The sequence below is a fragment of the Peromyscus californicus genome, unplaced genomic scaffold (assembly GCF_007827085.1).
Source record: "Peromyscus californicus insignis strain IS unplaced genomic scaffold, ASM782708v3 Scaffold_3__1_contigs__length_106647218, whole genome shotgun sequence".
Classification (NCBI taxonomy): domain Eukaryota; kingdom Metazoa; phylum Chordata; class Mammalia; order Rodentia; family Cricetidae; genus Peromyscus; species Peromyscus californicus.
In genome coordinates, this window is record NW_026294551.1 from 24,353,206 (window position 1) to 24,377,844 (window position 24,639).

Genomic DNA, 24,639 nt, shown 5'->3' on the forward strand with positions numbered 1-24,639 from the left:
CACTTGGTAGCCCAGGCTGGCCTCGAACTCACAGAGATCCACCTGCCTCTGCCTCCCGAGTGCTGGGATTAAAGGCGTGCGCCACCACCGCCCGGCTTAATCTCATGTTTTTAATTGGCTCAAGTTATTACAAAAGTCCCCAAGGAGGCCTTGGGAGGGGAGAAGGCTAGGGAGAGGCAGAGGTGGAGTGCCATCCCCATCACCTGCCCTTACACACTGCAGTGTGTATGGAAAAGGGTCACAGACCCTTCCACTAACGGTACAAAACCACCCTAGCAGCTGGAATGGAAAGCTCCCTCATCTTCACACTGGCAACGGGCAAGCCCAGGTCCTCTGTGACCAAGTGAGATCCCCTAGGGAAGCACGAGGAGGAGTCTCCTCCTCCAGAAGGCAGGGACTTTGTGTCAACATCGGGAGGCCAGTCCTGGCTCCTCCAGTCTGGGGCACCCCAGAGTCCACGTGCTCAACCCCACAACTGCTCAGGACCATGCTCCACGGCTCAGTGGGAGGGTACAGCCAGGGAATGAGGCGGCAGCTGCTGCTTAGCACATAGTCCTTCATGAGCAGCAGGAAGACCAAACAGTCCCTCTATCCGGCTCCGGAGGCTATGGCGACAGAACCCTGGCCCGCAGGGTGGCGAGGGAACGTGTTCAGGCTCGGGCCCCCAGCTCTCCAACGCGCTGCCGCAGGTGAAAGGCAAATTCAAACATGGTGGCTGCAAGGCTCTGGTGGATAAGGTACCGTGGCAGGCGGCCCTAGGCGAGGCAGGAAGAAGTCATGCCACGGCTAGCCTTCAACGGGGTCTCCCATTAGCAGCCCGCACTAGGAAGGGTATCCTGGGCCAGAGAGGGCCACCCCCCCTCCCCTCACTCATAGAGGGAGGAACATGTTGTACTCAGGTCTTGGCACTAGCCACACAAACAGACCCAGGTGGGGGTGGGCTGGCTGCCAGCCATCCTTGCTGGGAACTTAGGAGTCAGGAGTAAAAAAGGGCATCACGCGTCTCTCACAACTCAGGACTGGAAGGCCATCTGGACCTTGCCACCAATCCAGTAAAGAGGACTAAAAGTGGGAGTCCCCGAGAATGGCAGGGAGGCGCTAAGGTCACACAGCAACCAGGACTCCACAGGGCCTGCCTCCTGCTCCCTGCCATGACCTCACCTTGAGATCTGTGTTTAGAATCCAGACGAAGGTGCAGACTCGGGGGTTGCTGGCTGACTTGAGCACAATGAAGCCTCCAGGACCGTTCTCCCCCCTGAGGAGGAAGTACCACAGGTGAGGGGTGCCGCACAAAGCAAGTCCCCCGGCCACCCCTGCCCCCATTCCTGGCCCAGCTGAACTGTGGAGGAAAAGGGGGCACAGATGACAACCTAAGAACTACCTTCCTGCCTCAGTATGGCTCAGAGCCAGTGCCAGGGGCAGCAGGACCAGCCCTCTACCCACACCCGCCCTTTGGCACTCAAGTCCGTCTACCTCGGCCTGCTGATGCCTACTCTCACCCCACAGGGGCAGGAAGCTCACACTTCCCCAGTCTTATCACTCTGGACAGACTCGGAACGTAAGCTGTAACTGGGACAGAGTGGCCGAGGGTGGCACTTTTCACTGTCCCCATCCAACCCTGGGTGGCCTGGCCTCCAGAAGAGGGCGCCTTCTCAGGAGGCAGCTGGCCCACAGTTCACCTCCCGTGGCCTTTTTGCCGAGCACGCTTAAGCTACTGCCACAGATGGAGTGACACAGAGGACATGGCCCATCCCCGAGCAAGGCCACCGCAGGACCCAGACAGAGCTCTAACCTCAAGTTCTTCAAGAGTGTTCTGCTGCAGCTACCTCTTGGGGGCCTAAGGTCTACCTGGCACCCCGGGAGTCTCTGGATCAGCCATGGGGGGGGGTGTGCTAGGGTAGCACTCCCACCTCCGGCAGCAAAAAAGCCTGAACTCCACTCCCCCTCCACACAGAGGAGGCCGTGAGGACAGGGCGGAGAGGGGGGTTTAGCTGATACAGAAAGGTGAAACCCAGCAGCACCTCCCAGCCCCTCAGCCCATTCCTAGGACCATCTCAGCCAGCTGTCCACTACACATACACCCCCTCCAGCCTCGGTGGCGGTGGCATGGTTCCAGGCAGCAAGATTAGCAGGATTAGGGCTGGGATGGGCAAGGCTGGTAAGCAGGGAACAGAACAGGGCTTCAGGCTCAGACATGGCAGGGGGAGGGACGTTCCAGATGCACACACTGTACCCTGTGTTGTTCACAGTTTGAGGGAGGCCAGACTCACCTGACGTATTTGTGCGTGGGGGGTTTGGCGCAGTGTGTGGTGGCAATCCCAGACGACAGGTAACGGTCTCTGCGCCGCTCAATGCGCCGGACATTCACAAAGTCCCTGGGGGGTGTGGGGGGGGGTGGAGCCAGGTTAGAACAGAGGTCCCAGGTGTGGGAGGCTCGGCTGAGAGGAGAGGACCTGGGTGCTCACCTGGGGGACACAACGCCACCTGCAGCCCCTGAGGACACGTCGTAGGAGATGAGGGTGTTGTCCTCCACCCGTTGCAGGATCTAAAGGCCAACCAGGTAGATCTGAGGTACAGCGGAAGCCCCGATATGGCCCCAGCACCTCAGGACCTCCAGACCAGCCTCCTCCCTGCCAGGGACACAGTACTAAGAGACACTATCACCTACAGGCCCAGGCTGGGTGTAAGATAAGCACATTGAACCTTCCCGCCTCTTGGCCTTCTCCAAAGGAACCACAGCAGCACCCACTTTATAGAGAGAAGCTAGGTCCCCTGGTGGAAAATGGCTATGAGAAGGTGTGACTGTGCCCTGATCCATGGCATCAGAGGTGGCAAGCAGGACTGGGGTGGCTCACCTGGCAGGCGGTCACTGTCTTGTTCCACAGCACCATCCTCTCGGGCTGCAGGATCACTTCCTGGTACACCAGCTCAGCAGGACAGGGCAGAAAGGTCTGCAGGAGGGGGTCAGGGCTGGGTGGTGCCAGAGAAGCGACCCCCTCTAGTTGGGAGACTTGGCAGCAGCACCCCAGATGGAGAAGGTGTCTCTGGGACTCCCTTCCCTACTCACCTTCAAGATGAAGGTCTTGCCGTGGAAGGGAACCTCAATGGTGTACACAGTGTCCCCATACTCCTGTGGCAAGGACAGAGAGTGATGGGGAGGAGGCTGGAGGGCACCAGTGTGGGGGGGTGGGGCTTGTGGTCCAGGAATGGCTGACAGGCCAGGTAGGTTTCCAACAGCCTGAGGTGGAAACTCCGGGAATCTGGGGACATCTGGGCAGACTTCAGAACACGGCGGTTCTGGTGAGCAGGACCACGTGCAGAGATCAGCTCTGCACTCACGTTGAAAGTCAGGAGCTCAGCTGTGACCGCAGCCGTGACCAACCAGAACCACGGCTCCAAGCTGCCAAGGGCTGCCAGAGGAACTGGTCAGCAAGGACCCGGGCACGCTTCCCTGTTTCCCCAGCTCTCGGCAATCTTTTTAGATAATGTTCTTTTGATCATGAAACAAAACACCACACCCGGGACACAGGTTGGCTTCCCCTCAAAACCTGAATCCCAGGAAACCAAACATCAGGGAGACGAGGCCTGGGCTGTGGGAGACTTGGAGACAGAGTCCAGTCCAGCTTGGCCTGCTACTGCATGGCTGACCCCAGGCTATGGCTAGCTCCAACTCTATCCACCACCTCCCTGGGGCAGATTCCAGTTTACTCAGCCCTCAGGTTCACTTCCTGGGGCTCAGAAAAAGGGGTGAAGACTGCTACCACATGCAGATCGGCCAGGCGGGGCAGGGGCTCCTTACATTACTCCTCTCGAACTTCCAGTTCTCTTCCTGGGCCAAGATCTGGTCCACGACTGCAGTGGCTTCACGCCCCTGGCGGATGTACTCTCGCTCCTGAACCCGGGGGGGGACGGAAAGGGGTCAGCTGGGGGCCTGTGCCCTCCCTGCTCCAAGCCCGTTCCTCCCCCACACAGTCCACAACCCTTCCAGAGAGCAGCCCAGCTGGATGTGGGGTTCAGGCTGGTGTCCCTGACCCTGCATGCTGTCTGTGGTCTGCAGGACCGGCTGCTGTTCCTGTGTCCTCGGGCATGGGGCAGGCCAAAGGGCCTGACCAGTCAGTGATGGGGCAGATACTCCAATAGACGGGCACTAACTGGCACTCAGGCCGAGGTCTTTCCTCTGCAGGGAACTCTGTCCAGCCTGGCAGAGCACAGCACCGACCCATTGCCGGGGTCGGGTGGAGGTGGGCAGCGAAATACCTGGGCAGAGCGACTTTTCCTCCCAGGGACGTCCTCCTCTGACTCACTGTCAGACCCTGTGGGAAACAAGGGCAGATGACAATGGCGAGGGGTGGGGAGCGAGAGTAGGAGGTGGTGGGGTTCAGAGATGAGTGCAAGAATGTGGGGGCGCAAAGTATGTGGGAGAGGGCTGCTGGCTTTCCCCAGGGAGCCTGAGCGAAGGAACAGAAAGAACAGACCCAGCCTACCTGGCTCCCCACACGGCCCCTCCCTGGAGGCAGCTCCCCACCCAGCAGCTCTCACCTGCAAAGGATTCTGGGGGAGAGTAGAACTGGCCCTCAGACAAAGCACTGGAGAACAGCAGAGGTCCACGGGCAACCGCAGCCTGGGCAGCAAGATACCCTGCACGAGGAGACATAGGCGGCCGTCATCCCAGACCGAGGGTCCCCAGCTTCAGACTGACTAAGGCGAGCAACTTCCCTCTGTCGGAGTGGAGAGAACCCTCTCAGCACCCAGCCCACCCAGGCCCTGACCCCTAGCACTCACATCTCTCCTCTTCAGCCTCCTGGGGTAGGACTTTGAAATCAAGGAACCAGGTCTCCAGCCAGGCCAGGACAAAAGAGACAATGGGCAGTAGGTAGCCGAATGCCCCTTTGCTGAGCAGCTGAGACAGAAAGAGAAGACTGAATGCCATGGCAGGAGGGCACCCCAAGCCTAGAGGCTCCTCCTGAGGCCACCAGCTCTGTCTCGCCAGACTAGTATACGCCCTATGTCTGGCCTAGCTATTTAGAGACTGGCTATGGCACCTGTCTCTAAGATGAATTATATGTGTGTCAGGAAAAACGGATTTGGCTAGAGGGGGCATCATCTCGGGTAGTAGAATACTTGCCCAACGTGGACAGAGCTCTGGGTTCCGTCCCCAGCACTTTATAAATCAGCAAGGTAGCATGTGCTTGCAATCCCAGACTGGGGTGGCAGGAGGACCGTAAGCTCATGGTTACCACTATATGAAATCTTGTTTTAGTGAAAAAGAGAGCTGTGTGTGGTGGTGCGCTGGGGAGGCAGGGGCAGGAAGAGCACTGTGAGCTGGAGGCCAGCCTGGTCTACAGAGTGAGTTCCAGGACAGCCAGGGCTACATAGAGAAACCCTGTCTCAAAAAACCAAAACAAAAAAAAAACCCAAACAAACAAGAGGGGTGTGTGTGTGTGGAGAGAGAGAGAGAGAGAGAGAGAGAGAGAGAGAGAGAGAGAATAAATTATGGAACCTTGGGTGGCAGGAGTGTATGTTAGAGAAGCCAGTAAGGACGACTCCTTGCAAATAATGAAGAAGATTCCCTTCTCTCCAACATAGCAGAATCAGATACCCCAAACATCCAGAAGAGAAGCCCACCCTCAGGCTAGAGGCCTACCAGAGACACTAGAGCCTGAGCCACTGACCTCAGAGAGGATGACCTTGACGATGAGGAATGCACTGGACACCAGTGTGGTGACCTGCTGGGCAAACAGTGGGGCAAGAGCGAAGGCGGAGGCTGGGGAGTGGGTCCTCTCCATGCAGCCCTCACACCAGCCCCGACCAGGGAAGGCCTCAGAGTTGCCACAGAAGGCATCTTACCGCAATCACCCACCAGTGCCGGAGCCGCAGCACAGCATAGCCCAGGAGCAGGCCAGAGAAGCGGAAGAAAGCCAGAACCTGGTGTGGAGATGGGAGGCATCGTAACATCAGACGCCGGTTGGCTTCCACAGCTCTGCTGCAGGGTACCCTTCTCCTGCTGCCCCTCCAGACCCCGACAGGGGTGCCCACATCTCAGGTGAGGACAGTGGCTCAGTGTTTCCTTGGCATAAACTGCATGTAAACTTCCTGCTCCAAAGCCTTGTCTCCTTGCCCCTGCCTTGGGCTCTCTGAAGGTGGGGCCCCACTTGGGAGCTTTGTGAAGACTCAGGGCTGCCAGAGCTCCATCTAGAGATGACCCTCCCCTACCGGGCTGGATATGGCATGTAGAAGGAGAACCCAGGCAAACTGCACTGTCTTGGAGCCTGAGGTCACTCACAAAGATGTCGAAGAATGAACTCTGAAAGCTGTAGTGAATGATCTCCTGCTCCAGGTTTCTCCGGATGCCGGTGTTGGTCTAGAGAGGAAGACAGAAGGGCTCTGAGGGCAGAACCGAGCTCAAGACTGCCCCTTCTCCAAGAATGGCGAGGAGCCCATGCCAAGGGGACCTGGAGGAGATGATAGGCCACCACCCAAGAGGGCCCCAGAAGCAAAGAGAGCTGAACCAGCAGCCCAAGACCCCAGGCACCGGTTTGGTCCCTCAAGGATCCAGGCAGCCCACACAGGCCAAACTGAGTTCAAGTACACCACCCAGGAAGGTACAGGCCTGGAGGCCTGTGGGCTGTGCAGGAGAGACTGCCTCTTCTATAATTTCATTTCCTTCCCAGCATTCTGGTTCTCCATCTTCCCAGCCTCCACCCATGTGGGATGAGGGGGGCTGGGGTGGGTGGTGGTGCCAGACAGAGCCCCAGGTGGCCGATCAATCAATTAGGCTTGCACTTAATGGGTGAGATTCGTCACAATGCTGCTGCTGCCTCAGGACCTTGAGAAACCACACGGAGAGTCAGCCCACTCGTGCTTGATCCTGGCCCTGCCCAGGCCACCACGGACTTTCACCAAGACCCTTAACACTTGGCTCAGACCTCAATGTCTGGGGATCTGGACAGATTCCAAATGCCAGACTCTATCCCAACTCTTCAGAGGGGATGGAGATGCCAGCCCCTGGGGAGAAGGTAGGATTTTGGTAATGGAACCCAAAAAGACCTTTAATGATCAGCTAGACTGGAGGATTCCTACTCTGGCAGGTCATCTAAATTCTGGAGTGATTTCTTGGGCAAGTTTGTTTGATACAGGGTCTTGTTTAGTCCAGGGTGGCTTTCAGCTCACTATGCAGATAAGGATGACTTTAAAATCCTAGTCTTGCCGGGTGGTGGTGGTGTACGCCTTTAATCCCAGCACTCGGGAGGCAGAGCCAGGCGGATCTCTGTGAGTTCGAGGCCAGCCTGGGCTACAGAGTGAGTTACAGGAAAGGCTCCAAAGCTACACAGAGAAACTCTGTATCAAAACAACAACAACAACAACAAAAAAAAAATCCTAGTCTTCCTGCCTCTGTCTCCCAAGTGCTAGGATTACAGGTGTGTGTCACACCCAGTTTGGGGACACTTGTTAAAAGCTCAGGCCAATATTAGGAACCTTCCAACATTTAGAAATCTCCCCAGTGGGGCCAGCAAGACAGCTCAGTTAGAAAAGGTGTTTGCTGCCTGATGATGCAGACCTGACTGTCTAGGTTGGACCCCCAGTGCACGTGAGAATGGGAGAAGAGAACTGACTCCACAAGGCATGTGCTCCCCACCTTACTCCCCCTACCCTTCAAAATGAGAAAAAAAAAAACACACACCTGGAAATTAATAACATTCCAGCCCGGAGGCTGAGGCAAGAGAATCACTGAGTTCAAAGCCAGCCTGGGCTACACACGCACCTCTTCTCTCCCTCTGTCAAGTGAAATATTGCACTGACTCTACTAAGAGTCCAGTATTCTGAAACTTTTCATTCCATCTGAAAGCCGTTTGTTTGTGGGTTAGAGTCTATCACTTCGCAGGAATTCTCAAAGCTGCACGATGACTGCTGAGCAATCTCGGCTGTCAGCAGAATTTCAAAAGCAAAATTATCAACATTCTCCCAGCTCTTCTCTGGTTATAAAATATGTATTGAATGAGGGTGTGGGTGAGCTGGAGGGATGCTTGGATGCTAGCTGGGACCTTCAAAAGGAAGATGCCTACGACCTCAGAAACTCAGCCCTTTATCAGGAAGATAACCCAATGTCCTCTTCAGTGGAGCCTACGTAGCACCCCACGGGTACCAGCTGCTCTCCGATACACAAGGCAGTCACCCACCCTCAGAGCCCTGCCTTACCCTTCCAGCTCAACATCTCGCTCCTAACTAACCCCTTTCCCAAACTCTTCACTTTTATCAAGAAAGGCAAGCCTGAGACCTGGAAAAAAGATGTCTGCCAACTGTAACTCGGACTGTGAGTCCATACTTCACACAAGGCCCTGGTGACTGATCACAAGTTAACAGTGAAGAACCTGAGCGAGACCAGGCCTGGGACACCCTGCTCCAGGGCCCCTGACTTTGTGTATGTTGAGGTTCGGTCAGATCAGGTCCAAGGGTGGGCTAAGCATTACAGAGGTGTGGACACTGCATTCTGAGACAGTTCCATCTCCAGGCCACCAGGTAGCAGCCCCCAAAACGGGGGCCACTAACCAGGAACTGGGAGTTTTCGCCCCTCTGTATTCTCTGCTTTTAGCATAGCACCTGGGACACCTCAGGGCCTCTGAGCATGTTTGATGAATAAATGGATGAACTTGAGCCAGAGAGCAAAGTTAGGCAGAAAGAAGGCAAAACCGTCCTCTGCTCAGCTAGAGGTGCAGCGCCTCCTGTTCGCAGAGTCCCCCACTAGGGGGCAGCATGGTGCAGAGGCTAAGGGCACAGCTCTGGGTATAGAGATCTGCTCAGGTCTTGCTGGGGAGCCTAGGACAAACGACCACGACATCCCCTCTGGTCCCCCTCCCCTCCAGGTCCCGTTCTCTCTCTATGTGGAAGATAACTGTTCTTACTTCCTGGTCTCCACTTAACGCAGATCAACTCCAGGGGTGAGGCAACCCTCCCAAGGTGGTGCAAGTGGGCGAACTAGGAACCAGGGGCCTCCCCTCCCCCACTGCATGGCCCCCACTCACATTGAGCTCGATGATCCACAGGAGGGAGATGAAGAGCAGGTCAAAGGTGACAAAGAGACAGAAGGTGCGGCGGACGTCAGAGATGGCCCTGCGCTTCTCCAGAGGTGGTGGGATGAGGTGTGATGAAAGGCTCTGGCTGTGGGACAGGGAGGTGCCCAGGGAGGCCAGGGCTGGCAGACTGCGCTCCAAGTCACAGGCCAGCTCGCCAGGCAGCTTGCTCATCCTGGTGGGCCCCCACGTTGAAGTGGGGACAATGTGGCCTCAGCGGCAGGGCTGGGGGCAAGAGGTAAGTGGGCTGTCAGGGTCCCGGTGACCCCAGGAACACCACCCCTTGCCATACCACCCCCAGGGACCCTATTTATTTCACAACATATCTGGGCTCCCCTGTCCTACACCAAGGCCCATAGCTCTGCTCAAATCCCCTCATGAACCGGGCTCCACAGGATGGCAAGACTTGAGCACCCCCTTTGCTCTGTCCTGCAGCCTGCAGGTTCTGGGATCCCCCCACCGGGGCACTTACTGGCCTCTGAATCTTGGGGATATAGCCTGTTCCGGCACAGACTGGAGCTCGGCCTTGGGTCCTGTCCACAGCCTTTGGCCTGCCCCTGCCCCCACCCCCAGGCTCTGTTCTTTGTTTTCACAGCACAAAGGCACATTCCCTCCCGCTGGCCCCTCCACCCCAATCCATGGCCACTGGGAGGGACTCTGGAGCAGCGTCTTGGTGAGTCTGGACAGCAGATATCTGGGTCCCTTCTCTGTAGCTCTAACACCCCACCCCAGGCCCGACACTGTCAACTCCTCACCCTCAACAACCCTCCTTCACAAGGCAGCCGGGGGAGTATTCAAAGCAGAAACCTGCCATTCTCCCACCTACCGCCCTCCCTCGGATCCCCAAGCCCTGGCAGAAGGGTGAGGTAGGGTGGGCACTGTGCCCAGCTCTTCTAACTAGGCAGCACCCTCATCTCCTGACTTATCACAGCTACTTGGGCCTTCAGTCAAGTCCCTCCATGCGGTAGCCCTGTCCGTCTGTGGCCCTTGGATCTGGCCTTCCGTTGTTTGGAATGTTCCAATGTTCCTCGCCAGCCCCAACGCTCTGCCCACGCAGTGGCCCTTCCCAGCCAGCGCCCCCGCTCACGGTAAGGCACCTCCCACCACTTTCCTTTCTTCCAGTGAGCTTACTGCTATCTGAAATCTCGTCTTCAAGCTTTACCCTTTCTCCCACCAGACGGTGACATCCGAGGGCAGGCACAGGGAGGGCTCTGGTTGACTTGGTCACTGCTGTCTCCCGTGACCCTGGCACTAGGCTTGGCAGACAGCAAGTGCTTCATAACTGTTGGGTAAATGGACACTCCAGAAGGACTCCTGGCCCTCGGATCCGTGATGCACAACCAATCTAATCTAGTGTTGATGCCCAGAGTCCACGTGGCCGTGGCCATGTTCGTGCCCAAGCAGGACAGGATGGATCTTCGTATATGTCAGACAGCCAAGACTCTGGGGCAAGTGGATATACTACGCAACTACAGGACTCTAGTGAACTTGGAAGACAAATGGGTCCGGGTTTTTTGGTGCCATGGAGGCCCCATGCCCAGGGTCCCTGCTACACCAGTCTGCTGAGCTACAAGAGGCGCTGGGTGAGAGACAGGAAGGCCTGTAGGCAGAGAGCAGCTAACTCCAGCAGGAATCAACGCAGCAGCTGGGGGGGGGGGGCGGGGGGGCGGGGGGGGGGGGCTAGTGGAGGGGGAGCCCTGGAGATCTGGCCCCACTCACAAAGGCAGGATGGAGTCACCTCCTTTCTGACCCGCTGGTGTTCTCTCTCTTAAGCCTCTTTCCCCTCTACTACCTACTGGATCCTAAAGAGGACCCAATCTGTGGTCAGCAAAAGGTCCATCCCTCTGCCTCTGAGCAAACCCCACAAACAGAAGCAAACTGTTCTCAGCAGAGATCCCAAAGCTACCCGAAGGACCCAAAGACATCCCTGCATGTGATCACCTAGAGAGTGCTGGGGGGAGGCTGGGCTCAGCTCCAGAAGAAAGCTGGAGGATGTGACAGGCCAGGGGCAATGGGACTCCCCAGCATCCATCATCGGCTTGATGCCAAACGGCAGACCCAGCACACCCCTCATTGTGAGGTGCCCCAGCTCCAGGGCTAGTGACATTTCCTTGTGTGCTCCCCGACTGTCTCCCTTCCTCTCTCACTTCATCTCCTCCTGTCTCTTCCACAAAGTGACTTGTGACAGAGCATGCTATGACCAGAGCGGCCTAGAATCCAGTATTGTCTTTCTTTCTTTCTTTCTTTTTCTTTCTTTCTTCTCTCTCTCTCTCTCTCTCTCTCTCTCTCTCTCTCTCTCTCTCTCTCTCTCTGTTTGGTTTTTTGTTTTGGTTTTTCCAGACAGGGTTTCTCTGTGTAGCCTTGGTTGTCCTGGAACTCGCTCTGTAGACCAGGCTGGCCTCAAACTTAGAGATCCACCTGCTTGTGTCTGACTAAAGGCATGTACCACCACCCAGCTATTTTTTCTCTTTCTTTTCAACTTTCTCCCACATGTCTGTTAGCTTGTTTGTTTGAAGGACAGGGTCTCATGTAGCGTAGGCCTATGGAGCCAAGGACAGCCTTGAACTTCTGACCCTTCTGCTGCCACCTCCTGAGTGCTGGGAATAAGGTATGCACTACTACGTGGGTTTATGCTGGGGATTGAACCCAGGGTTTCGTGCATGGTGCGCACAAACACTCCGCCAGCTGAGCTACGCTCTCAGCCCAGCTTGTATAAAAGAGAAACCTGAGCTGTGTAGAGGGATGCATGCCTGTAATCCAACTGAAAAAAGGAGACATTCAAGACCAGCCGGGGATACACAGTGAGACTCAAACTCCCCCTCATGTGCCGCACAAAAACCCAAACCCAAAATGAACTCCATAGGAATTTGGGGTGAGGGCATAGCCCAGAAATAGAACCCCTGGCTAGCACATGCAAGAAGCCCAGAGCTCAACCCCCCGCAAAACAAAGAAGGAAAGAAAAAGAAGAAAACAAAACAAACAATTTTAAAACAAAGAAATATCACGAGCGCCCTGCCCAGCTTTGAGTCTAGAAGTCTAAAATCATGAGGCCAGCAGAGTGGCCGAGGTGTTCGGCTCTCCTGCTTCTGGTGGTGCGTGGCAATCTGGCACTCCCTGGCTGGAGCTATGTAGCTCCACACTGTCCCTGTGTCTCACTCATAAGGACACTAGTCACACAGAACCACTTGTTGGATTAGGGGCCACTTGCTCCTGGGTGACTGCATCTTATCGATGACGTAGCCAGGGATGTCTTCTATCATTTCCAGATAAGGTCACATCCTGAAGTACAGGGGTGTCAGAACTTCAACACATCCCTTTTCAGGGACACAACACACTCCATAACTATACCTTATTTTTAAAATTATTATCCCAATGTGTGTGGGTGTTTTGCCTGCACGTGTGTCTGTGTATCACATACATGTCTGGTGACTATGGAGGCCAGAAGAGGATGTGAGATCCCTTGGAACTGAGGTTGTGAGCGGCCACATGGGTTCTGGGAATTGAACCCCAGTCCTCTATTTTTATTTTACTTACTTATTTATTTAAAAATTTATTTATTATGTATCAGTGTTCTGCCTGGATGTATGCCTGCAGGCCAGAAGAGGGCACCAGATCTCATTATAGATGGTTGTGAGCCACATGTGGTTGCTGGGAATTGAACTCAGGACCTCTGGAAGAGCAGCCAGTGCTCTTAACCACTGAGCCATTAACTGTTGGGCCATCTCTCCAGCCCCTTATTTATTTATTTGTTTGTTTGTTTGTTTTATTGAGGTAGTATCTCACTACGTAGCTCTGGCTGTCCTGGAACTCACTATGTTGACCAAGCTGGCCTTGAACTCACAGAGACCCTCTTGCCTCTACCTCAAGTTCTGGGATTAAAGGAGTGCACCATTATGCCCAACCTGAACCCAGGTCCTCTAAAAAAGGAGACAATACTTTTAACCTCTGAGCCATCTCTCCAGCCGTTATTTCTTTTGGATGTGCATGCATGCATTGGGAACGGACACACGCACGCATGTGCGTGTGCACACACACACACACACACACACACACGCACACGCACACGCACACACACGCACGCACACACAAGCCACAGCATGCATGCAGAGGTCAGAGAGTAACTAGTGGGAGTCGGTTCTTTCTTTCTACCAAGTGGGGACCCCAGGTATTGAACTCAGGTCATCAGGCTCGGCAGCAAGCACCTTTAACAACTGAGCCACCTCATGGGCCCTATTTTGTTGTTTTGAGATGGGGTTCATGCATCCAAGGTTTGCCTTGAACTCTGTACGTAGCCAGGGATGTCTTTGAATTTCTGATCCTCTCGCTTCACCTGCAAGATTAGTGGTATGCACCACCACACTGTGTGTGTGGTGATGGGGCTGAATGCAGGCTAGACGACACTTCAGCAACAGAGCTACAGCCCGTCCTATCAGTTTTATAAAAGACGTCTTCATCTGCTTATAAAACTGATGGTTACTTTTTTTTTTTTTTTTTTTTAAGACTAGGTCTCCCTACCTAGGCCAGGCTGACCTCAAAATCACAATCCACCCCTGCCTCCTGAGAGCTGGGATTAACAGTCAAGTCACCGCATGAGCCTTAGTACCCTATTTATATCCCGTTTTCCCACCCTGTGCTGGGGATCGAATGCGAGGCTGTGCGCGTGCTTGGCAAGCGCTGCGCTGCTGAGCTGTATTCCCAGCCCTCGCCACTGCAGTTGACAGATGAGATACATCTTCCTGAATCCATGTCCTATGAACAAACAGTTAGATTTGTAATTAGCAGAAACACTGCACTGAGTCACGTGGTATGTGTACACTTTCACGTTGCCGGGAGTGTATCTTCCAGAGCAGAATTCCCTAGAAGCAGCATTGCTGGGTCATCCCGCATGCGTGGTTTGGTTAGGCACTGCCAGATTCCCTTGGCAGTTGGCATGCCTAGCGTAATGTATGAGAACGCCTGTTTGCCCACAGCCCACAGGAAACACTGTCGCCCGTGTCTGTCTGGGCCTTCGTCTCCATTTCTCTCCCATTCAGGGGCCTCTCTCTGCACCCCCAGTCACCTCCGGGCCTCTCCCATCTCTTATCTCTCCATCCCCCTTTCTGCCTATCCCACTTCGGAGTGCTGTGGCTTCCCCACTCACGGTCCTCTCCTCTGTCTGACTGTCCCTGGCTCTCCCATCCCTCCCTGGGCACAGGACTTGGGTGGCAGCAGCTTGGGTGTGAGACGCGCTTGGAGCAGCAACTACCCTGAAACTCACACCCAGACATCTTTGTGGAGGCGACAGACTCAGATGGAGCTGAGAACAGAGGTGCTGGGGGGCCTGGGAGAGCTGAAGATGCCAGTGTGGGGGAAACATGCATGGGGAGCTTACAGGATGGCCGGGGAGGGGCTGGCCAAGAGCCACCCTCCTCACAAAAGCAGCTCCAAGTCCCCAGAGGAGACCACAGCCGACTCTGAGCCACAGTGACAAAGCCTATTTACAAACTTCTAAGCAGGAGAAACTTAAAAATAAATAAATGAATGAAATTTTATCTGAATCCTTGATAGATAAAAAAGACAAAAATCAGATTTCCGGTACCCAGGTGTAGCTCAGGGGTAGAGGACACACTTAGCATACACAGGGGCCTATCCTCAACCTACAAAAACCAAACTCCAGTCTGCTATGAGTAGTAGCTGTGAGAGACCCACACATCAGCTTTCTTCCAGTCCCAGCACCCCTGGAGACCTCCTGGACACGGCATGAAGCTCAGTTCACCCAGGTGACTTCAAAAGGCCTTTGGCAGGGCTGGAGAGATGGCTCAGGGGTTAGGAGCACTGGCTGTTCTTCCAGAGGACCTGGGTTCAATTCCCAGCACCCACATGGCAGCTCACAACTGTCTGTAACTCTACTTCCAGGGGATCTGATACCTTCACACCAACGCACATAAAATAAAGTTAAATAAATTATAGTAAAAAGCTACATAGCGGGGGGGGGGGGACCCTAGGATGACTGTGGCTTATAATAAGTTTTGGTTTTACCCAATCACCGGGCAAGCTTCAGTGAAACATTTCACTATTAGGATAAGAATTTGTACTGTTTCAAGCTGATAACAGAATAAATAAATAAATAAATAAATAAATAAATAAATAAATAAATAAAATAAATAAGTAAATAAGTAAATAAATAAAATAAAAATTATAGAAAAAAAAAGGTCTTTGGTAGCCGGATCACCCGAGGGCTCACAGTAAAAACCACCTTGACTTGGGCCTGGCCCTAGAAGTCCTCCAAGCACTTGTCCAGCCCAGAACACAGAGGCTGCCAGCCACCAGAAGAACAGCCTGCTGGAGACAGAAATGAGCCCCTGAAAGCAGCACCCCACCCCCAAGCCCACTGCCTGTTGTCACCGGCCCCTCCCAAGCACCTTCAGAGGTGTCAGGAGGGGAGCAGCACATGTGGCATGAAGAAGCCGTCCGCCCCGGATGGCTGCAGACTTGGCTGACACCTGTGTGCTTGTGGAAGCCGAGCTGTGAAGGCTTGGGAGAGAGCAGGGTGGGAGGGGACCAGAAGTTCTGCCACCCACCCTGGGTCGGAAGAGGAAGAAGTGGGGGATGGTCGTGGCAGGTCTATGAGCACAGTGGATCGAGTTCTGAGTTCTGCAGCTTCCCAGGCGAGGACCTGCAGCCTCACCTGCAGCCTCACCTGCTGCCCAAGCCTTCTCTAACTGGCTCCCAGGACACAGTGGGCTGCTGAGCTGGGCAACAGACTCTGGAGGTGGTACAAGGAATAGATGCAGGATGCAGTATGGTGGAAAAGCACAACCACCCGGTACACATGGACCTGGGTTCAAAACCTAGCACCGTGGCTAGTTATTTTAGCCGAGGATAGAGTTCAAAGCCTGGCTGGCCCCCTCCTCAGCCCTGCGGCCAGGGCAAGGCAGAACCTTTCTGAGACTGTCTCCTCAGCTTCATCACTTTCATTTTCTCAGTACAGGAGAGGGGACCCTTGCCGGGCGGTGGTGGCACACGCCTTTAATCCCAGCACTCGGGAGGCAGAGGCAGGTGGATCTCTGTGAGTTCGAGGCCAGCGTGGTCTACAAAGTGAGTTCCAGGAAAGGTGCAAAGCTACACAGAGAGACCCTGTCTGGGGGGGGGGGGTGCGACCCAGAGTCGTACATGTTGAGCAAGGGCTGCATTGAGAAACTATAGCACAGTCTCTAAGCCAAGAATGACAATGAACTTCTGATGCTCCTGCCTTTACCTCCCAAGTGCTGGGATGACAGGTAAGTGCCACTCGCCTCCACAGCGCTGGGGACTGAACGCCATGCAAGCAGTCTATAACTGAGCTGAGCTGGATCCCTAGGCCTAACTAAGCTGGGTTTTTGTTTTTTATTTGTAATTTGATTTATTTTATGTGTGTGGGTGTTTTCCCTGCACGTATGTCTGTGCACCGCATGTGTCTGGTGCTCTCAGAGGCCAGAAGAGGGCACTGGATCCCCTAGAACTGGAGTTACTGATGGTTGTAATCCTCCATGCAGGTGCTAGGACTTGAACTCAGGTCCTCTGGAAGAGCAGCAAGTGCTCTTAATTGCTGAGCCATGTCTCCAGCCCCTCCTAAGTTGTATCTTTTAAAGCATTTTTTATTATTTATTTATGTGTATGTCTTTGTGGATGCACACACTTGCATGTGGGTACCCTTGAAGGCCAGAAGAGGATGTTGGATCCCCAGAGCTAGAGTTACCGGCAGTTTTGAGCATATCAGTCCTGGGAACTGAATGAACTCCAGGCCTCTGAAAGAGCAGCCAATGCTCTTAACTGCTGAGCCATTTCTCTCCAGCTCACAGCTATAAATACACCTATATATTTAAAGCAACAACACACTTAGCACACCTGGACTACATACTTATAAGTGTTAAAACTGGCAAACTTGGTTACATATTTTATCACACATACCGATTCCTCTCTCTCCTGCCCACCCACCGGCTCCTCCCCATACCCACCCCCAAGTTTTACAGCCTAGCTTCTACAAACACTAGAGGCACTAACATTCTTACCTCACAGGGATGCTATTTATCTAAGCGCCAGAGGGGAGGGAGGCCAGGGTTGGTCAGAGGCTGAGGTGCATGTGTAGCTGAGAAAAGGGAAACAGAGCTTAGTCACTGGTGTGTGGAGACTAATGCTCGCTACAGGAACAGATAGTAAGAGCCACTCTGAAGGGCCTGGGTTCAAAGCCGTGCTCTACAATCAACCTGCTGGGTGGCACAGAGCAAGCTCCCCAGCTCCTCATTCTGGTGCCCTGGTCATACAGAGGGCCAGGTTATTCCATCTCCAGGCAAAGGTTGACTCCCAGGCTAGGGTAGGGGCAGAAGTTGGGGTCTGTCCTGGCTCCCTGTAGAGGGCCTTAGGGAGTGTGCCAGGATGGCTCTTTAGCACTGGCCCTTCCTGTCACCCTTCCATGCAGATGAGGGAAGCAGATAGGAAGACCCCAACTGTCAAAATTAGGCCCTGAGGTGAAAGGGGTACAGACAAGGTTCTTATGGCTCTCTTCCCCAGGCCGGTCAGAGGCCGCGGCCACCTGCCTGCACCTGCCTGCAGTCCTACATCCTGGGACTCCAGCTCCCAGTGGACACTTCCTACCCAGGGCAAGTGTGTGCCATGATTCCTGTGACTTATTGGCTACTGTACCTGCCCACTGGGGACAGTGCTGGCCTTGATTGTCTGGAGGTCCAAGGTCTACAAATAAATCCCAAATACTTCCTGAGGACAGGCAGGCAGTCCACCCCAGGAGGCTCCATGTTCTCCAAGAAATGTGAGCCTCTGGGTTTGACATGGGGGACTCTAACTTGGTACAAAGAAGAAGGTCAGGGGAGCCAGATGAGAAATGGGCACCAAGCTGAGAAAAGGCTCAGACAGCGGCATCTCGTCTTCTGAGCCTTTCTCTCCCTCTTCTGTAGACTGGGACAAGCATCAGTGCCCCCCAGCACGGCAGAGTTGGCTCAAGGAAGGAGGGACCCATTTGCTACAATGGCTTACAACATTCCCGACACGTCTGCCTCTTCTACAGAGAAAGAATCCATGAGTCTTTGGATCAGAACTGAGTGAAGAAGGCACAGGATGCCCAGGTTAAAAGTGAGCAGCAGCTGGGGCTGGAGCCGGGCTTTGGGTATGAAAGAGAGTAGTCCCAGCCTGTGTCCTGCGGCAAGCGCAGGAGTCGGCAAACGGGGGTGGTAGTGGCCCTGGTGCCATCCTGCACACACTGCCTTCCTCACTCACCACACCCGCAACAGGAGAGGTAAGGATAACCCCCTGGGAAGGAGGAGATTGAGTCTCCAAACCTGCCCACTGTTACCGTATAGAAGAGCCCAGCTGACCCACCCCAGGGGCCGAGACCTAGCACATGGGAGGCTTTGCTAGCCCCCAACAAGCTCAGGAGCCATTCAGTCTTCATCTGGGGAGCCAGCCCGTGCCTTCTCACCACATCCAACAAAATCAGGCTCGTCCTTCCAAATCCAGCCAGTATCCACCTTCTTTTCAGTGACTGCCATGTCACCCTGCCTGATGCATCATCTCTCACGGCTCACATCTACCTCCCTCCTTCCTCCTTGTACTGGACCACAGTCTCCTCTTAACCCAGCAACCGCAGGAACCCTGTTAGGTCAGACGGCATCTCCCAAATGCCCAATCCTCAGCGGCTTCCAGCTCAAGCAGAATGAAGGCCAAAGTCCCCACTACGGCTCACAGCACACACCCCTTCTTTTGTCTCTTCCCCTCTGAACTCTCCACGTCACCCACATTGGTCCCTTGCTGTCACATCAACCGTGTTCCAACTCCTAGACTCTTGCCCAGCCTTCCCCTTACTCCATTCTGGTTTCTATGGAAACATCCCCTGGAGAGGACTGCCCTAAGCCCCCTGTTTAAGCTCCACCCCCTTCCTTTGCTTTCCTCTTGGTCACAGCACTTGTTGCCCTAACATGGTCATCTTCTCTGTTTCCTGCCATCTTCTCACACTGGAAGTTAAACTCCATGAGAACACTGGGGAGTCTCTGGCCCCGCCCACTGCTGCATGCCCAGAGAAGCACACCAGGAAATGTGCGGACGAGTCCATCCTCACAGGCTTCTCTCCCCACATGAGCTGGGATGGATGGACAGGGTCACTCACGCCCAGCTCTCAAAGCAACCTTCCTGAAACTGGATCTTGCCCATCTAGCATCCTGCCCTGCTCAGAGCTCAACCAACAAAGGACTCACTTCCCAGGCACAGGTAGGCAGGGTGGCTGTCTAATGGCAGTACAAGGAAAGGGCCCAGGCGAGTTAAATCCCTTGGCTAAGGAACCATAGAGGGAGGAAAGACCCGCGCATTTTTCTCTAGACATAGGGTTTAATATCTGACCCCACATGACTGTGGGCTGCTCCCAAACACAGCACAAGCTCCCCACTTCCTCATTCCAGAATAGCCTCCTCCACCGCCAGAGAACTCCTGCCCTTCAGAGACCAGTTCAAATGTCACCTCCTAGGCAAAGATTTCCTCTACCATCTAGGTTCCTCTGACCTCAGGAGTCCAGGTCAGCACCACCCCTATCTCGTAGCTAGACCTGAGCTTTGGCTGCCCAGGTCACAGCGGCAAGCCACAGGCTATCGATGAAGGAAGCTGCTCTATGGAACTGCAGAGAGGGAGCAGGTCTGGGGTCAGCATAGGACCTGAAATACTTTGGGCTGTGTGTCCTTGACCAAGTCACTGAGTCTCATCACAGTTTCCTTCTCTGTAAATAGACATCAAAAAGTACCTACTTTCCCCCCCTCAAGACAGGGTTTCTGGGGCTGGAGTGATGGCTCAGAGGTTAAGAGCAGTGACTGCTCTTCCAGAGGTCCTGAGTTCAATTCCCAGCAACCACATGGTGGCTCACAACCATCTGTAATGAGATTTGGTGCCCTCTTCTGGCCTGCAGACAGACATACATGCAGGCAGAACATTGTATACTAAATAAATAAATCTTTAAAAAAAAAAAAAAAGACAGGGTTTCTCTGGGTAGCCCTGGCTGTCTTGGAACACTCTGTAGACCAGGCTGGCCTGGAACTCACAGAGTTCTGCCTGCCCCTGCTTCCTGACTGCTGGGACTAAAGACATGTGCCACCACTGCCCGGCTCAGAGTACCTACTTAACAGGGCTTGAGGGAATGAGAAATTCCACCTGCATGGTGTCTGTGCCTAATTAATGAGAGCTCCCCCTACTATTTCCTACCACACAACGCAGCGGGGCACTGCGCCCAAACTAAAGGTCCACCTGACTACTGGACAGGAGGACTCTGTCTCAGGCAGCTTATCAGGGATGGCTCTGTTCGGTGACTCCTGCCCTCAGCCTAGGAGTAACTGACCTCCCTAACCACACACCCACAGAGGGCTAGGGAAGTTCCCTGGCCCTGGGGAAGTGGAAGTTTAAGGAGAACAGAACATACAGCAGCAGCGAGATACACAGCTGCAAACCCAAAGTGGAATCCATTTCCCCTTTCCTCCAGGGTAAGTAGGAAGAAGCGTCAGGCTAGTCCTAGACATGGTTTCTGACCACACAGTAACTGGAAAGTCCAACCACATGACAGGTTTGCTCAACCCCCTCCCCCATCCTGCCCTGCCAGAATGCCCCTAGCTCAGTGACTCTGTGACCCTTGACCCATGCGCGCAGGCTGGTGAGTCAGAATCCACTCGACTCTTTAGGGATACCGGGTAAAAACTGAGGCTGAGGAGGTCAAGTTCCCCAAGTCAGTCTGGAAAGGGCCAGTGTCCCGAATAGGGCTCTCATCTCTCTCAAAAAAAAAAAAAAAAGGCCTGACTGCACAGGCTCCTCCCGGGCCCAGCTCTGACCAGACAAACGCCTCCATTTGCCTCATTCCAGACAGAAAACTTCCAGAGGGACACACAACTGACAAGATGGCACGCTCTCCATTGTCCTCTGTCCCACTGAGGTGCCAGCAGCTCTCTCAGATGCTGGGACAGGGGCAGTGCCTGGGACATAGCTACGCATTGAAATTAAGGTAAAGTCTTTAAATCTCTACTGAGTGGTCTTGAACCATCCTCCCCCCAAAGGCTCAGCTTCCTCCTCTGGAGAATGGAGGCAACAAGCACTCCCGTTCAATGGAAGAAGCATGAGCCATCAAGTCACAGGCCTTCTGGTCATACCTACACTGCAGTCCTCCAGCGAGCCTAGGTGTGTGAGAACTCAGCTACAGCAGGATGCAGGAGAGCTGCAGTGTGTCACAGTGTGTCCCACACTGGCTCAGTCTGTCAGGGTCACCAGGTCCAAGGAGGAAGACTGACAGAGAAATCCCCGCTGGCCCCGATGTGACCAGCGTTTTCAGAAATGAACAAACAAGGACCCGTGTCTCTCAGAGAAGGAAGCCTCTGCCTGGGGCTGCTGAGAGGTCGGGAAGCCACAAGGAGGAGGGACTACCTGGGGCCTACAAGAATCTGCCTCAGGAGGAGGGAAGGGGGATGGGCATCCCTGAAGACAACAGAGTGGAGGGATGTTCACTGGTCCAGAGCACTTGGTCTTGCAGAGGACCCAGGACCCACAATGCCAGTTCCAGATAACCCAACACTCTTCTGAGCTCCAAGGGCATGTGGCATACTCATGATGTACAGACATACATGCAAACAAAACACTCATACACATAAAATAAAATTTTAAAGATCTTTAAAAAAAAAAAAGAAAAAGAAAAGCTGGGCGTGGTTGCACACGCCTTTAATCCTAGCACTTTTGGAGGCAGAGGCATGAGGATCAAGGTCAGTTTGGTCTACAGAGCAAGTTCCAGGACAGCCAGGGTCACACGGAAAAACTTGTTTCAAAACACCAAACCAAACCAAAAATTCTTTAAAAAAAGGGGGGGGGGGGCGGCTGGGCTGTGGTGGCGCATGCCTTTAATCCCAGCATTCAGGAGGCAGAGCCAGGCGGATCTCTGTGAGTTCGAGGCCAGCCTGATCTACAGAGCAAGCTCCAGGACAGGTACCAAGACTACACCGAGAAACCCTGTCTTGAAAAACCAAAAAAAAAAAAAAAAAAAAGGGAGCAACGAAGGCCTAGACATTGGTCTAAGGCAGGACCTGGCTCTAATACATCCAAAACAACCCCAAACACCAGCATTTCAGACATCCTCATGGTATCATCCCTTCCCACTCCTAAGTCAAGGGGACATTTCTCATAGCCAATCGTGGAAAGGAATCACTCCACGGAGGAGGACCCAGCTCTCCTTTCTCTTGAGTTCACTATGGTCTCTATGCTTGGGCTCTTTTCATCCCTGAATCTTTACTTAGTAAATCCAGATTCTGTTCCCAGTACCTTCCAGTCCAAGACTTCATTTAGGACCCAGGGACAGAATGAGAAGCCACGTCAATCATTCAAGCAATGTATGAAATTAAAAGTCATAACCGGGCTGGAGAGATGGCTCAGCCGTTAAAGGCTAGGCTCACAACCAAAAATATAAAAGTCATAACCAGTGAACTAGCGTGTTCTTATATGCCACGTTAACTAATGTGTGCATATTGGGCACTCATAGGCCTCATAGTTTTTTGTTTGTTTGCTTTGTTTTTTTAAGACAAGGTCCCTCTGTATAGCTCTGACTGTCCTGGAACTCACTCTGTAGACCAGGCTGGCTTCGAACTCACAGAGATCTGCCTACCTCTGCCTCCTGAGTGCTGGGGTTAAAGGCATGCACCACCACCATCACCCGGTGACCTGGTAGTTTTATGTTTTATGCATATACTATTTCATTTATCGTCACAGCTCTGCAAGGTAGACACATTTACTATTTCCATCTTTCCAAATGAGGAAAGTGAGGTATTGACTTCATCAAGATCTCAAAACAGTATCAGAACCCAGCAGTCTGCTGCTGGGGTCTATAACCTCAGCCATGATGCTAAGGGCATTCAGGGGACACAAAGGGGCATCCAACCTTTGGGGTAGAGGTAGGTGGTGTGGGGATGGTGCTGTCTGAGCAGGACACTGAAGTACAATTTAGAAGGAAGCCCAGCAGATCATAGAGGAAAGAGGTACTGATGTGCACGGAAGCATGGAGACAAGAAGAACCCTTTGTGGTAAGGCACGCCCTACAGAACCATACTGTTGAGATTTACAGGGAACAACACAATCACAGTGCGCCTTCCTCAATCATTCTAGGGATTCAGCCTTTCCCCACAGGCAACGGGAAGCAAGCAGGGGGCCCTGAGGAAGGAAATGACACAATCAGACTTGTGATCTAACTGTCTGCAAGAGCTAGAGTTTGGAGACTGGGCTGCAAGCCGTTAGGACCTCAAGCTGCTGGGACTGGTGAGAAGGATGGTAACAGAGAAGGCTCGGGGAGTTAGCTATACTGGCAGCTCTGAGCAAACTGATTTGTAAAGGATGTAAGGCAATTCTGTAGTTTGTCTTTGGGATAAGACAAAAGCAGAAGAATGAATTGACAGAGAAAAGATCAGCTCGGGTTTGAGCATGGAGCTCCATCTGAAGTGGAAGTATCCATAAGCAGCTGGACAGCCAGACACTTTGGAGACCCTGGACAGGGATGTGCTGGCAATGTCAATCTGGATAGTCAGTGGACGTGGACCTGAAGCTACAACAGGGGATGAGGCCATCCAAGATGAGTGCAGCAAGGTCGGTTGGGCCAGAGGGAATGTGAAGCGGTACTTCCGACCTCTTGTCAGAGAGACGGGAAGAAAAAAATCAGGAAATATAGGAGTGTCAAAGGGTAAGAGAGCATGTCAGGAATGAGTCAATGGTAAAGAGGCACTTCTGAGGAATCAAGAAAAGTTTAAAGAACCTTTCTGATATCATTAGGAAGTTATTCGTGAATGTTTCCGACCGAAGTTGGAGAAAACAGCGGAGGGCAGAGGTACAGACTATTGCAAAGTATGTTTTTTCTCCTGATTCTGACCCCTTCCCACACCCAACCGTTTCCCCATAATACTCAGATACCGACCCCTCGCCTCTCCTCTCGCTATCAAGACGAATGCTTAGGAAAGCGAGCACAGACGTCTCCCAAGCCCTCCAGGGTGGGTAAGGACGAAAACACCCCCTCCCCAACCCGGCGCGCGCAGCTGCAGCTGGCAGAGAGAAAGGGGGCGGAACCCGGAGCGCGAGGGGCGTGGGAAGGGTCGGACGGAACCAGAGACGGACACCGGGCAGGGAAGCGGATTCCGTTGGCTAGGGACAGCTCTCGTACCATCACCCGGTTCCAGCGACCGCTGCAGGACCCACCTGCTTCATGTCACCACGGCCCCCACTCTTCCTGCCTCAGCTGCAGCCCCGCTCCACGGCCCAGGAAACTCCTCCGAGCGGAAGGAGATCTCCTAGCGGCGCAACTTCCGCCGCTCAGCCCGCCCCCAAAAGCAACCCGGGAAACGTGTGGCTCTGCAGCTCCGCCCCAGTCCCGCCCCTCTCCACCCGGAGCCTCGAGAGACAAGAGCCGGAAGTGGGGCGGCAGCCAAAGTTAGGCTGTAATAGCGTGGAGCAAAGAACTTTAGGGTGTCATGGTTATTGGACCGTACAGGCCTGGCACTGTGGAGTAAAGGGGAATTACGTGAGGGGCGATCTGTGGGCACAGATCCCTTGG

The 24,639-nt window shown here is 53.8% G+C and overlaps 1 protein-coding gene across 3 annotated transcripts; it reads right to left on the reverse strand.

The window, feature by feature from the left end:
- Positions 1-96: 96 nt before the first annotated feature.
- On the reverse strand, positions 97-24,416 carry Stard3 (StAR related lipid transfer domain containing 3). Of its 3 annotated transcripts, none has more exons than XM_052755769.1 (15): positions 24,285-24,416; positions 9,021-9,293; positions 6,284-6,361; positions 5,848-5,925; positions 5,673-5,726; positions 4,783-4,900; positions 4,540-4,638; positions 4,258-4,313; positions 3,800-3,892; positions 3,068-3,130; positions 2,856-2,951; positions 2,466-2,545; positions 2,271-2,375; positions 1,162-1,255; positions 97-755 (listed from the first exon to the last, which is right to left on the reverse strand). In XM_052755769.1, exons 2-15 carry the CDS (start codon positions 9,240-9,242, stop codon positions 651-653), a joined length of 1,341 nt encoding a protein of 446 aa, XP_052611729.1. In that variant the 5' UTR covers positions 9,243-9,293; positions 24,285-24,416; the 3' UTR covers positions 97-650. The 3 variants fall into 3 exon arrangements, with proteins under 3 accessions (XP_052611729.1, XP_052611731.1, XP_052611730.1); XM_052755771.1 differs by lacking the exon at positions 24,285-24,416 and adding an exon at positions 9,824-9,847; XM_052755770.1 differs by lacking the exon at positions 24,285-24,416 and adding an exon at positions 9,541-9,753.
- Positions 24,417-24,639: the final 223 nt, after the last annotated feature.

What these genes read in the sequence shown, in the direction of transcription:
- Stard3 (XM_052755769.1), bottom strand. Translation starts at nt 9,242, where the DNA reads ATGAGCAAGCTGCCTGGCGAGCTGGCCTGTGACTTGGAGCGCAGTCTG. An exon ending in GGCACTGGTGGGTGATTGCG is followed by an intron (nt 5,727 to 5,847) that starts GTAAGATGCCTT and finishes TTTGCCCAGCAG; the next exon opens with GTCACCACACTGGTGTCCAG. An exon ending in GGTGGCGTTGTGTCCCCCAG is followed by an intron (nt 2,376 to 2,465) that starts GTGAGCACCCAG and finishes CACACCCCCCAG; the next exon opens with GGACTTTGTGAATGTCCGGC.